Source organism: Corvus cornix, chromosome 27 (assembly GCF_000738735.6).
Source record: "Corvus cornix cornix isolate S_Up_H32 chromosome 27, ASM73873v5, whole genome shotgun sequence".
Lineage (NCBI taxonomy): Eukaryota > Metazoa > Chordata > Aves > Passeriformes > Corvidae > Corvus > Corvus cornix.
The window spans coordinates 4088680-4102978 of NC_046355.1; the positions used below are offsets into that span (position 1 = coordinate 4088680).

Consider the following 14299-nt stretch of genomic DNA (forward strand, 5'->3'; position numbering starts at 1 on the left):
GCCGCCGCGCCGCCGCCTGAGGGAGGGAGGAGGGAGCGGGCCCGGCCCGGCCCCGCCGGGACCCCCGCGCCCCCCGCGCCCCCCGCTCCGGGACCCCCCGGCGCCCCCCGGGCCATGGCACAGCCCGCCCTCCGCCGCCGCCTCGCCCGGCCCGGCCCGCAGGTACCGCGCGTGCCGCCGCTACCGGGCCCCGGCGGCTTTGTCTGGGCCGGGGGGGGGCTGAGGGGAGGGGGGGGCCGCGCATGCGCACCCGCCGTGCCTCAGTTTCCCCACTCGGGGCCGTGGCCCCCGCCGCTCCCCGCCCCCCGTGGGGTCCCCACTTCCCACCCCCATCTGTATCTCCCCCCCTCCCCTTCCTCCTGCGCCCCTTCCTCTGGTTCTGCACTCCCTTATTATTATTGCCCACTGCCCACCATTATATTCCAGTGCCCCCATGTTATCTCTGACCCCCTATACTATATCTGACCCCCCTGTCTTCTATCCCACCCCTCGCCATCATATCCCACGCCCCATCTTCCACTCCCTTTTCTGATTTTGCACCGTTATTATGCCCACCCCCACCATCATGTTCCAGTCCCTACTATTTTATCTGACTCCCCCTTTATTATATCTGACCCCCTTTTTTCTTTTCTATCCCACCCCCACTAGTGTTTTCCACCCTTCACCAGCATCTTCCACCCCCCCTCTTATTTTGCATCCTCTTATCATTCCCTGTATCATATCCTGCCGCTCCCTATCCTGTACCCCTTTAATATTATTATTGCCCACCCCCAATCATATTCCAGTGCCTGCTGTTACCTCTGATCTCCTATATTGTATCTGACCCCCCCAGTGTTATATCTGACCTCCCTCACTTCTATCCAATCCCTTCATTAGTGTTTTCCCCTCTTTCCCATCATCTTCCACCCCCTCCTCTGCTTTTGCACCCTCTTATTATTATTCTCACCCCCATCATCATTTTCCAATCCCTAATCTTTTATCTGACCCCCTCTCTTCTATCCCACCTTCCTGCCATATCCCACCCTTCACCAGCATATTGCATCCCCCCTTATTCTGAGTCCTCATATTATTCCCCCCATATTCCTCCATACTGCTGTTCACTCCCCCGTCTTTCTCCTCTCTATCCCATAGTCCCCTTCCTGCAACCTGTCTGTATCCCCATTCCATCCCATCCCTCTATGATCTCCCTACCCCGCATCGTTCTGCACCCCCATTTTGGGCTCAGCTCAGGGAATTCCAGCTCCCCGGCTCTTCCTGTCCTGGCTGTGGGACGCCCCATGTTCCCCCACCCCAGTGGGTCCCAGCAGTACCCAAAATCTTCCCTTTTTATTATTTTGGGTGGGTGTAATGGTTTGGGGGGGCTTGGAGCAGGTTTCTTCACCTCTGGGTCAAAAGCGAGGTATCCCCATCTGACACCCCAAATTCCCTGGTGGGGTTTGGTGTGGCTGAAGATGGGGGGCTTGGAACCACAACAGGTGGGAGCTGCTGGGGGCTTCCTGGGCTGTGCCTATCCCTGGGGGATTGACTCCGGATGGGCCTGGTGTGATCCTTCTGTGTCAATCACCTCAGTGACCCCACGTCAACTTGATGCCACCAGAGGGGAAAGAACAGGTTCATGGCTGTTCAGTGGAAAAGGTGCTGCCTAAAACCTCTCCAGCTGATGGTGGACACGTGCCATGGATGCAGACCGAAGGGTGGGAAGTGTCACAGGCCACATGCAGGGATGGGGACATGTACTGCCACCCCCATGAACACATGGATGTCCCACCCTGTGCTTTGCAACAGTGGCACCTTAGGGGACAAAGCCCCATGGGCCACGCAAGGCCAGGACATCACTGCTGCCGTGTCCCTCCTGTGCTGGGCTGGGGTGGCCTGGTGGGGCTGTGCTGTGGCGTGGCCACCAAGGCCATCCTCAGTGGCCGCTGTCCATAGTCCGCAGTATCCCACACTGTTGTCCCTGGTCCTCCTGTGGTGGCACTGCAGGGGCTCAGACGGGTGACACAGGAGGAGTGCGGTGGCCATGGGTGGCTGTCAGTGATCATGGAGCCTCATGGCCACCACAGTGGCTGTGGTGACAGAGGTGCTGCCCACAAGACCCCCTCTCTGGCCCCCAGAGCACCATCCCCATCCTCCTCCTGTCCTTCTGTCATGCTGTCCATCCCTCTCCTGCCGTCCATTCATCCCTCTTCTTCCTTCCATCTGCCTTTCCCCTCATCTGTTTCCTCTGTCCATTCTTCCTTGCATCCCTGCATCCCTCTCCTATGTCCGTCCAGCCTTTCTTCTATCCCTTCCTGCCTTTTGTGTCTTTTCATCTGTCCATACTTCCTCCCTCCTGTCTGGTCTGTTCTTCCCTCCATCCTTTGGTCCCTCACCTCCCTGCTTCTTTTCAGCCTTTCCTTCTATCCTTGGGTCCTTTCCTCATTCTGTCCATCTTTCCATCCACCCATCATTCCTTCCTTCCATTCTTAGAGCCGTCATTCCTTCTGTCTGTCATTTCTTCTGTCTATCCTCTTGTCCATCCTTCCTTCCATCCTTGATCCCTCCTTCCTTCTGTCTTTCCTGTCTTTCTTGTCTCTTCTTCCTTACTTACTTCTGTCTGTCCTTGTGTCCATCCTTCTTTCCCTCCCTCTTCCCATCCATTTTTCTTTCCTACCCATCCACCCTTCTGTTCATCCCTCCCTTTCCATTCGTCCTTCTGTCCATCCCTTTCCTTCTCCTGTTTGTCATTCTCTCTGTCCTTCCATCCTTCATCCCTTTCCTACTTCCACCTGTCCTTATGTCTGTCCTTTCCTAATTCCAGGTCTCCCTTGGTTTCTCTCTTTATTTCCATCTCTTTCCGTCTGTTCGTCTGTTCTTTGTCCCTTTCCTATTTCCTTCCTCCTCTTCCCTTGTCTCCTTCTCTCCATTTGTCTGTCCATTTCCTACTTCCCTCCTTCCCTCTTTTCCTTTTGTCTGTCCATCCCATCATCCCTCTCTTCCTCCAGTCCATCCTTCTATCCATCACTACCTTCTCACCTCCATCTCTTTGCCTTCCAGCCTTCCCTCTGTCCATCCTTCCTCCTGTCCCTCCCTTCCCTCTGCTCTCTCCATCCTCCTGTCCATGCTCCCTTTCCCCATTTCCCCTGGGGCGCTGACCCACACTTTGGTGGATGAGGATGAACCACAGGGTCTCCCATCGTTCTTCTCCACCCCACCCTCCTCCTCCTCTGTGACTCCAGCCCCCCATTCTTCATCTGGACACGAGGTGCCAGGGGTACCCCCTCACTCTGTTCCTCCCCCCCAGCTCTAGTCTGACCCACGCTCTCCATCCCGCCCCGGCCCCACCATGGAGAATGAGCAGCTCCCAGCCCCGGCTCCCGCCAGCAGCGCCGGTGGCACAGCCCCGACGCCCGCCAGCACCGCGGCCACGCGCCCACCTGGGCCCCAGATCTCTGTCTACAGCGGCATCCCCGACCGCCAGACCGTGCAGGTACGGAGCTGGGGGGCACTGCAGGGTTGGGGGTTGCCAGGGGGGTTGTGGCGCAGCCCAGGGCCACGTTTTCCCCCCCAAAGGTGATCCAGCAGGCGCTGCACCGGCAGCCCAACACAGCGGCACAGTACCTGCAGCAGATGTACGCGGCACAGCAGCAGCACCTCATGCTGCAGACGGCCGCGCTCCAGCAGCAGCACCTCACCAGTGCCCAGCTCCAGAGCCTGGCCGCCGTCCAGCAGGTATGGGCACCCCACGGGCACCGGGGCTTGCTCAGGCCTGGCGCGCCCCTCACCTTCGGCTTTTCCCCCAAGGCGAGCCTGGCAGCGAACCGGCAAAGTGGCTCCTCAGGGGGCAATGGCACCCAGCCAGCCACGGCACAGCAGCCCACGGTGAGTCCCTCAGCTGCTCGGCACCCCCCTTGCCCGTGCCCACCTGTGCCAGCACCCCACCCTTCTCCCGATGCCCTATTCCAGATCAACCTGGCGACATCACCAGCAGCGGCGCAGCTGCTGAACCGGGCACAGAGCGTGGGGCCCGGGGCGTCGGGCATCGCTCAGCAGGCTGTGCTGCTGGGCAACACCGCCTCACCTGCCCTCACCGCCAGCCAGGCCCAGATGTACCTGCGGGCACAGATGGTAAGGGTGGGGCTGGGACATGGCATGCCTCAGCATCCTGGTTGGATGCCCATCATCCTGCTGGGGGTGTCCAGGACTCATGGAAGGCCCATCATTCTGCTGTGGGGTGCCCATGGTCCTGGCGTAGGGTGTACAGGATCCTCTAGGGTCCCTGACCCTTGACAGTGCCCATTGCTCTGCTGTGGAATGCCAAGACCCATGACATGCCTGAGACTCATAGGGTGCCCTCAGCCCTGCACCAGTGTGCCCAGGATCCATGGGGTAGCCATCATCCCACTGTGGGGTCCCCAGGACCCATAAGGTGCCCACTGTCTCACTGTGGGTGCCCAAGACCCATAGGGTGTCCATCATCCTGCTGTGGGGTGCCTGGGACCCGTGGAACATCCCCTGTCTTCTTGTGGGGTGCTTGGGACCCACAGGGTGCTCATCATCCAGCTTCAGGGTGTCTAGGACCTATGGAATGCCCATGGCCCCACTGTGGGGAGCCTGGGATTTACTGTAGGGTGCCTGTGATCCCACAACAGAGTGACCAGGACCCAGGGGGTGCCTGTCATCCAGCCATGGGATGTCTGGGACTCTTAGGGTGCCCATTGTCTCACTGTGGGGTGGGTGCCCATGACTTTTAGGGTGCCCATCATCCTGTTGTGAGGTGACCAAGACCCACAGGGTGCCTGTGGCCCTGCTATGACCCTGTAGGGGTGCTCACTGCTCTGCGTAGTGTGCCTGGGACCCATGGGGAATCCATAGGTTGCCCAGAGCCTATGGGGTGCTCCTCACCCTCCTGGGGGGTCTGAGGACCCCACGGGTGCCTGTCACAGGGTGCCTGTGAGAGTGAGGTGTGTAGACTTCATGAAGTGCCTTCACCCTGGTGGAGGAACCCAGTCGCCATATAGGGTGTCCCCCATCCCACTGGGGTTGCCCAGACCCCACAGGGCACCCAGAGCCCCACTGGGTGCCCAAGCAGGTGCTCTTTGCCCTATAGGATGCCCTCCACCCCACTGGGCGTGCCTGTTCCTACCCTACATAGATCGAGGGATGCCCATGTGCCACCCTGTAGGGACACACAGGGGGGACACTCAGGATGTGCCCCCCCTGACATGGTGAGCTGTGCACCCACTCTCCCTGTCCCCAGCTCATCTTCACGCCCACGGGCCCCGTCAGCGCTGTCCGGCCCGAGAGCCCCGCGCCAGCCCCTCCACCGGCCCCACCACCCGCTCCGCCACCCGCCACCCCTCAGGTGAGTCTCCCCACCCCTGCCAGCTCCCCAAAACCTGTCCTGGCACCCCTGACCCACTGCTGTTGCAGGTGCACAGCCTGGCCCTGCGCCCCACCGGCCCCCACCTCCCCGCCCTGGCCATGAAGCCCCCCGGGGGTGGCCCTCCCCGGGCTGGCCCCCCCCGGGGGCCCCCGCCCGACCCCCCGCCGAGCACCTCAAAAAGACCGAGGGGCACGAGGGCCGTGCCCATGGCCTGGCCCGCGCCACCGCCCCCGCTGCTGCCCACCCGCTCGTCACCCCAGGTAAGGGGCTGCTCTGGGGTGGGGGACACCCCTGGGTGCTGGGGGAGTCACGGGCTGGTCACTCTGAAACCTGGTGATGGCCCACACTGGTGTGTCCTGAATCCTTGTCACCTGTCTGGGAGGGTCTCAGCACACATAGGATCCCAGGGTCCTATGGGGTGCAGGGGGCTGGGGCTGTGAGGGTATGAGCCAGGGGACTCCATGGAGTGCTGGAGCCTGGGGTGCTGCACTGGTGTGGCCCCCAAAACTGAGGACCCCCACCCTGGCACAGCCTGAGCGCAGCCCCCCACATCAGCAGCAGGAGCTGGCAAAGCTGGCTGTCCAAGGGCACCAGAGGGAACAGATCAGAGTGAGCAGCAGCCTCCTGGAGGGAGATCCTGGGGGTGGCTCCATTGGGGCTAAGGTGCTGGTGGTGAGGGGGGATCCCTGTCCCCATCGCTGTCCCCGCAGCCTATGCTCCGCTGCAGCCCCCCCAGTTCCTGCAGCAGCCGCCGAAGCCGATGCAGCCGCAGCCACCGCCTCAGCAGCAGCAGCAGCAGTTCGTCATCCAGCAGCAGCAGCAGCAGCAGCAGCAGCAGCAGCAGCAGCAGCTGGGCCCCCGTGGGCAGCTCACCTCGGGCCCCCCCGCCGCCCCCCAGCTCCAGCCCCTGCCCCCCGTCAGCCCTGGCCCGGCCCCCCAGCCCAAAGCAGGGGTACCCCAGGGAGTGGGGGGCGAGGGCGGCCCCCCCAACGGGCACCCCGGCTGCCATGCTGCCCCCCGCAAGTTCCAGCACGCCTCGGCTGTCATCCTGCAGCTGCAGCCCGCCGGCCCCACGGTGAGGGGCCCTCAGACCTCCCCCCAAACCCTCATGGTGAGGGGCCCCCAAACATCCCCCAAAGCCTTCCTAAGCCTCCCACCAAACTCCCCCCAAACCCTCTCGGTGAGAGGCCCCCAAATTCTTCCAAACTCTCACGGTGACAAACCCCCAAACTTCCCCCAAATCCTCGTGGTGAGTGGCCCCCAGACTCTCACGGTGAGGGGCCCCCAAGCCCCTTGGTGGGGGGAGCTCAGGGGAGGGGAGGAGGAATGGGGGCACTGGAGCGGGAATGGGGGATGTTGGGGAGTCAGATGTGTGCACACGCACGTGGGAGTGCAAGTGCACAATCACTGCACGCGTGTGTGCTTGTGCGTTCCTGCCCTGTGCATGGGGACCGAGTCACGTCAGTCTGCAGGTGTGCACGCTCAGGCCACACTGCACGTGTGTACCTGCTCCATGCACGTGTGTGTGTATCTGCTCTGTGCACACCCGTGTGCACAGGTTTGCCCCATCCATGCACACTTCTGTGTCTCTGTGTACCTGGTCCTGTGACATGGGGAGCGTGCGGCAGATCCGTGTGCGTCTGATCCATGCACGTGTGTACACATGCACTGGATCCGCACACGTGTGTGTGCACAGCTTTGCCAGATGCATGCACATGCATGTATGCACATGTGCACGTGTGTCTGCTCCGTGCATGTGTGTGCATCCTCGCTCCAGGTCCATGCATGTGCATGTACATGTGTGTGTCAGATCCATGTGTGTGCCTGGTCCATGCACACGAGTGCAGACGTGTTTGCCTGACCCATGTGTGCACACATGTGCTTGATCCCCGTGTGTCTGCTCTGTGCATGTGTGTGACGCTCACACCAGACCCACACACGTGTGTGTTTGTGGGAGTGTGTACAGGCTCCGTGCACGTCTGTGCAAATGTGCATGCCAGATCAGGTGTGTCTGGACACGTGTGCCTGACTGCGACACGCATGTGTGGATGTGCATACCTGCTCCAGGCACACCCGTGTGTGTGACCCATGCACGAGTGTGCACGCTCCACCCATGCAGGTGCATGCCCGTGTGCCACCTGCACACGCACCTGCCCTGACCCCCGCCCGTGCGTGTGCACACCTGACCCCCGCCCGTGCGTGTGCACACCTGACCCTGCCCCACGCGTGTCCCTGCCACCACAGCCCCCCCTCGGGGTCCCCGAGGGTGCCCGCCGGGACCCGCTGCCCGTGCAGAGGAGCGCCGAGAGCCCGCCTGCCGCCCCGCCGCAGCCCCCCGCCCTCTCGCCGCCCGCCGCCCCCCCGGGCCCCGACACCCCTGAGGGCGAGCGGCCCCCCACGCACGGTAAGCCCCCGCCCCACTCCCACAGGCACCCACTCATGGGGTTATGCAGCCCCATCCCCGTAAGCCGCAGCAGGGAGACGTCGAGGCCGGGCTGTGCGCGGGGGTGGTCCCTCATCCCACGCGTGTCCGCGGTGCCACCCACGGCTGGCACGGGGGATGCGGGCTGGGTGCAGCGCCCGCCGCTGCCGGTGGGGGGGCCCGGGCACTTCAGCCTCACGCATGGAGGGCGCCCGCGGGGCGGGGGCGTGGCCACGGCCCTCTCGGTAGCCGCTGTCCTGGCGCGCGAGCTGGGGAGGCGGGGTCCCGCCCCGCGCGGCCACGCCCGCATGGGGAAGGCTCCGCCCCCGAGGGGGTGCGGGAGGCGGGACCTTGTGGGGAAGGCGCGTCCGCGCCCCGAGGCTCCGCCCTCCCGTGGCCCGGGTGCGCGCGGCAGCAGCGGCCGCCAATGGGCGCGCGGGGGCGTGTCCGGGCCAGGCCCCGCCCCCGCCGCCGCCTTTGTCCCCGCTCGGCCCTGGCCCAGCTCCCGGCGCCGCTCCCGCCGCATCCCCGGCCCGGCCCCCCCGCCATGGACCCCCCGACCCGCTGAGCGCCCGGTGAGTGAGCGCCGACCGCGGGGGCCCGGCCCGGCCCGGGGCGGTGGCGGCGGCGGCTCTGACCTCACTTCCGCATCCGCCCCCGGCCCCGGTCCGGCCCCGCGGCCCGGGCGAGGGAGGGGCGGGGGCAGCGGGAGCCGCCGCCGGACAAAGGTGATGGGGCTGCCGGGGCCTGCGCGGCCTGAGGGCCCCGTCGGGCCGGGGCGGCCTCGAGGGGAGAGCAGCCGGGGCGGGCTGGGCTGGGGCTATCGGGCCTCACTGGGCTGTGCTGTGGTTTTACTAGAGTGTACTGGGGTTTATTGGGATCTTACGGGCGTAGATCGAGCTCTGTTGCGGCTTTATTGGGATGTACTGGGGCCTTACTGGGGTAGTTCTGGCCTTTCTTGGGTCGTACCGGGCTTTGCTGGGGAAGATAGCGGCTTTCCGGGCTTGATCGAGCCTTGTTAGGGCCTTACTGGGGGCGGTCGGGGCTTTCCGGGGTAGATCGAGCCCTGTTGGGGCCGTACTGGGGCAGACGAGGCCTTACTGATGCCGTACAGAGACGCACTGAGGCTCTACTGGTCCTTCCTGGGGTCTCTTGGGAGTGTCTGGACCCCTCTGGTTTTTTGGGGGGCCCCTTTAACTCCTTTCCCGGCCCCTCAGGGGCCGCCCGGGGCTCTCTGGGCGGCACTGGTGGCACTGGGAGCGGCAGCAGCTGCTCCCCGTTCCAGCTGTATGGAAATCGCGGTCCCGCGTCAGCGCGGCGTCAGCGCCCGCCCCTCACCCGCGCGTGTCCCCGCTGTCCCCAGAGCCCCCCGAGCGCCTCCATGCGCAGCCCCGCATTCCCGGGATGACCTCGGGCTCCGGCAGCGCTGCCGCCACCGTCGCCGGCGCCGCCCCCCACAATGGTGAGAACAAACCGCCCCAGGCCATCGTGAAACCCCAGATCCTCACGCACGTCATCGAGGGCTTCGTCATCCAGGAGGGCGCCGAGCCCTTCCCGGTAACGTATCCCGCTCTCCAGAGCCGGGGGTGGGCGCGGTGAGAGGGGGCTCGTGGATTTGGGGCGTTGGGAGTGGGGTGCACAGACGGGCTTGAACCCCCAAATCCTCCCCTGCTTCGTCATCCGGGAAAGGACTGATCTGTTCCCGGTAACACATCCCGCAATCTGTAGTTTTATCCCATGATTTGGGGGCTTGGGAAAAGGGCTTCTGGATTCGGGGGTCCGGAGGGGTAGCCCCTAATCCTAACCCACACCATCGAGCAGTTTGTCATCCAGGAAGGGCAGAATCATTCCTGGTAAGGTATCCCCCTGTCCCTACTCCGATCTTGGGGTTTGGGGTTTTGGGAAGGATCTTTTGGATTTGGGGATCTGGAGGAGTAACCCCAAATCTTCCCCCATGTGAGTGAGCACAGGTGCTGTCAGAAAGGGATCCCTGCCCCAGAAAGGGGCAGAACTGTACCCAGTAATGTATTCCTCTATCCCTACCCATATTCCTGGGTTGGGGTGTTGAGAACGTGCTTCAGGATTTTGGGGGATTGTATATGGGGCACCCAGACCCTCATGAACCCCTAAATCCTCCCCCATGTTACTGAGCATTTTGTCATTCAGGAAGGGGCTGAGCTGTTCCTGGTGACGTATCCCCCCCTTTCCCTGTCTGCACTCCTGGGCTTGGGGAGCTGGGAAGGGGCATCCAGATTTGAGGGGGTTGGGAGAAGTAACTTCAAATCCTCCCCCCACATCATTGAGGGCTCCATCATCCAGGAAGGGGCTGAGACAGTCCAGGTAGCATTTCCCTTCATCCATACACTTACTCCTGGATTTGTGGGGGTTGAGAATGGTGCAGCCACCATTCTGAGCCCCAAATCCTCCCCCATGTGCTTGAGCACTTCATTATCCAGGAAGGGACAGAACCATTCCCAGTAATGTATCCTTCTATCCCTACCCATATTCGTGGGTTTGGGATGTTGAGAGGGGACTTCCGGATTTGGGGGAGTTGGGAATGGGGCCACCATGAACCCCAAATGGACACCCGTGTTATTGAGCACTTTGTCATAAAGGAAGGGGCTGAGCCCTTCCCAGTAACGTATCCCAACGTCCATACCCTTGTTCCTGGGTTTGGGAGGTTGGGAATGGGGCACCCACCATCATGAACCCCCAAATCCTCACCCATATAATCAAGGACATCATCCAGGAAGGAGCAGAACCATTCCCAGTAATGTCTCTCTCTGCATCCTTATTCCTGAATTTGAGGGTTTGGGAATGGGGTACCCTGACAGTTGTTAGACCCCGAATCCTCATCCATGTTACTGAGCATTTCCATCATCTGGGAAGACACAGAACTGTTCCCAGCAGCGTATTTGTTGTCCTTCCTGGAGATGAGGGATTGGGAAGGGGGCATCAGGATTTGGGGGGTTGGGAGTGGGTCACTCAGACAGTTATGAACCCCCAAACCCTTGCCCTTGTTATTAATCACTTCAGCGTCTGGGGAGGGGCAGATACATTCCTGGTAACATATCCTCCTCTCCCTATCCTTGCTCCTGGATTGGGGGGTCAGGAGTTGGTCACTCAAAGAATTGTTAGACCCCAAATCCTCACTCAGATTTTCACCCAGGAAGGTGCAGAGCTGTACCTGGTGACACATTCCCCTCTCCTTACCCTCATCCCTGACGTGGGTGGTTGGGATGGTCCATGCTAGCCGCGTGCCGCAGGCAGGGCTCCATGTGGCGCAGGGCTCCATGTGGCACAGGGCGCGGGTGCAGCCAGGTGTGTTGTGCAGGTGGGCCGCTCCTCGCTGCTGGTGGGGGCCCTGCACAAGCAGTATGCGCAGGAGCTGCTGCCGGACAAGCTCCCGCCGCAGGACAACACCACCACCACCGACTCAGACATGGAGGAGCCGTACCTGCAAGGTAGCGCCCGGGTCCCCAGCCCCTGGGAGCCCCTTGGGATTTCTCCCGGAGCCCCCCTGGCTGAGCTGGCTGGTTTCTCTCTCTGGGTGTCCCTCCACGCCCCCCAGAATCCAAAGAGGAGGGCAACCCCCCCAAGTTGAAGTGTGAGCTCTGCGGCCGCGTTGACTTCGCCTACAAGTTCAAGCGCTCCAAGCGCTTCTGCTCCATGGCCTGTGCCAAGAGGTAACCCCAAAATCCACCCAACAAAGGTAACCCTAAAGCCCACCCATCCCCTCCTTGGTGGGGTACAGGTAACCCCAAAACCCACTCAACAGAGTAGAGGTAACCCGAAAATGCACCCAGTCCCCTCCTCAGCAGGATAGAGGTAGCCCCAAAATCAACCCAGCAGGGTAGAGGCAACCCCAAAACCCACCTGACAGAGCAGATGTAACCCCAAAACTCATCTGGACCTTCTTCAGTGGAGTAGAGGTACCCCAAAATCTACTTGACAGAGTAGAGGTAACCCCAAAAATTCACGGGGGGAGGGGGTGGGAGTAACCCCAAAATCCACTCAACAGGAGTAGAGGTAATCCCAGAAATGCACCTGTCAGGGTAAAGGTCAGCGTGGTTGGGGTAACCCCAAAAAATCCACCCAGCGGTGGAGAGGTAGCCCCAAAATCTACCTGCTAGGGTGGGGGTAACCCCAAAATCCACCCTTCCCCTCTTCTCCAGTGGAGTAGATGTATCCCCAAAATCCCCCCCGGCAGGATGGGGACCCCTCTGTGACCCGTGGCTCCATGGCAGGTACAATGTGGGCTGCACAAAGAGGGTGGGGTTGTTCCACCCCGATCGCAGCAAACTCCAGAAACCGGGGGGGCCCCCCCACGGGCGGCGCCGCAGCTGCAAAGGGACCCTGCCCCCCCTGAGCAAGGACAGCAAGAAACAGGTGAGGGGGGGACAGGAGCTTGTCCCCAGCTGGGTGGGCCTTGGGGCTGGAATTTGTTCCAAATTTCGGGAATATGGGGTGGGCACCAAGCCTGGGGTTTGTCCCTGAATTTTGGGGACATGGAGTGGGTGGTGAGGCTGGAGTTTGTCCCTGAATTCTGGGGACAAGAGGTGGGTGCTGAGGCTGGGGTTTGTCCCTGAATTTTGGGGACATGGGGCAGGTGCTGAGGCCAGCGCTGCCCCCGCAGCCCCCGGGGTCTGTCCCAGCGGGGTCGGTGACGGCGTCGTTGCAGCTCAACCACAGCCAGGAGGATTCCAGCCGCTGCTCCGACAACTCCAGCTATGAAGAGCCGCTGTCGCCCATCTCCGCCAGCTCCTCCACGTCCCGGCGCCGGCAGGGAGAGCGGGACCTGGAGCTGCGGGACATGGAGCTGCCGGACGTGCACGGCCGTGACCTGCCCGGCCTTGGCCACCGCTTCCTGCCCAGCGAGCCCAGCAAGTGGAACGTGGAGGACGTTTACGAGTTCATCCGCTCGCTGCCGGGTGAGGAATGTCCTGGGGTGGACAGGGAGGTATCTACCAATGGATACCCAGAAATGTGGCTTTGGGGAGATTTATGTCCCTCAGGACACGTTCAAGGAGGGATTTACTCAAGGATAACCCCAGAAATGTGGTTTTGGGGCGAGATTTATTCACAGAGAATCCCCAAAATATATTTTTGAATAGGATTTACACGCAGATAACGCCATAAATATATTTTTGGGGGATGATTTACTCACACATAACCCCGTATATATTTGGGGAGGGGCATAGATTGTACTCATAAATCCATGAATATTTGGGGGGGGGGATTTATGTACAGAGAAGCCCCTAACTGTATTTTTGGGGGCTCTGAGAGGGTTTGCTGATGCTGCCCCTCCCCACAGGCTGCCAGGAGATTGCAGAGGAGTTCCGGGCTCAGGAGATCGACGGGCAGGCGCTGCTGCTGCTCAAGGAGGATCATCTTATGAGCACCATGAACATCAAGCTGGGCCCCGCGCTCAAGATCTACGCCCGCATCAACATGCTCAAGGACTCCTGAGGGGGGGGGCCACGGGACCCCCCACCCCCCCTACGGGATCCCTGACCCTCCCGGGACCCTCACAGGACTCCCGGCCCCGGGGAGGGGGCAAGGGGGGGGAGACACTTGTGAGCACACCCCGCCCCCCCCACCCCCCCGGGGGGTGTAAATAGCCCGTAGCTCTAGAGCCCCCCCAATTCGGGTGGTCACCCCCCCTTCTCCAGCAGGGAGGGGGGTCCCCACGTGTCCCCCCATGTCCTCCCCAGTCAGCAGGGCCAAGCAGGACGGTTGCCTTAATGTGTACTCCCTCCCCCAGCTGGGATTGGGGCCCCAGGGGGGCTCAGACTCCCCCGCAGAGGGGGTCAGGGAGAGGTGGGGGGCGCAGAGGAGGCGTCACCCCCCGTTCACACACACCCCCACACACTGGGCTGTTTTGGGGGCACCTTAGCAGAGGATGGTGGCGGAGGGCCCCCCACCCCCCAGGCAGGTAAGGCCCCCCCCCCCCTCCCCCCTCGGCCAGCACGGTCTTTTTAAGAAAAAAAAAGAAAATTTGAAAAAAACACATGGCCCCACCCCCCCTTTTCCTGTTTTTTGTTTTTGTTTTTAATAAACACTGAAAAAAAAACCTGAGACCCTCCCAGTTTTCTTTGCTTCCCACCCCCAAATTTCTTCTCGTGTAAACTGAGGCAGCAACTCAGGGATGTCCCCAAGTGCTACCATGGGTGGTGGGACCTCCTGTGGGCAATGGGGAGAGGGTTGGTGTTGTGTTCCCTGCTGCCCCCCAAGCGGAGGGGTGGCGTGATGTCCCCCTCCCAGGGGCCAGTGGTGACAGTGGGACCCTCCACATCTCCAGGTGACCCCCAAGTCCCAGTGCTTAGGGGGACACGGTTCCAAAGTAGGGGAGGGGGACAAGAGGGGACATGGTGGCATGTCCCTGAAGATGCCAGGCCTGGTGAGGGGTCCCTGGATGTGGCATCTGTACTGAGGTGTCCCCAGAGCTGGTGGCTGTGGTTGTGACATGGCCATGGTGCAGTGTCCCCAAGCACTGATGTCTGTAGTGGTGT

The 14299-nt window shown here is 61.8% G+C and overlaps 1 protein-coding gene across 1 annotated transcript; it reads left to right on the plus strand.

The window, feature by feature from the left end:
* Positions 1-105: 105 nt before the first annotated feature.
* PHC2 (polyhomeotic homolog 2) lies at positions 106-13732 on the plus strand. The gene is made up of 16 exons (XM_039565584.1): positions 106-162; positions 3284-3469; positions 3553-3711; positions 3784-3861; positions 3946-4107; positions 5240-5344; positions 5413-5625; positions 6076-6440; positions 7610-7769; positions 8425-8515; positions 9151-9344; positions 11122-11251; positions 11359-11473; positions 12035-12176; positions 12424-12718; positions 13102-13732. Exons 2-16 carry the CDS (start codon positions 3326-3328, stop codon positions 13254-13256), a joined length of 2508 nt encoding a protein of 835 aa, XP_039421518.1. The 5' UTR covers positions 106-162; positions 3284-3325; the 3' UTR covers positions 13257-13732.
* Positions 13733-14299: the final 567 nt, after the last annotated feature.

What these genes read in the sequence shown, in the direction of transcription:
- PHC2 (XM_039565584.1), top strand. Translation starts at nt 3,326, where the DNA reads ATGGAGAATGAGCAGCTCCCAGCCCCGGCTCCCGCCAGCAGCGCCGGT. An exon ending in GCAAGGACAGCAAGAAACAG is followed by an intron (nt 12,177 to 12,423) that starts GTGAGGGGGGGA and finishes CTGCCCCCGCAG; the next exon opens with CCCCCGGGGTCTGTCCCAGC. An exon ending in GTTCATCCGCTCGCTGCCGG is followed by an intron (nt 12,719 to 13,101) that starts GTGAGGAATGTC and finishes CCCTCCCCACAG; the next exon opens with GCTGCCAGGAGATTGCAGAG.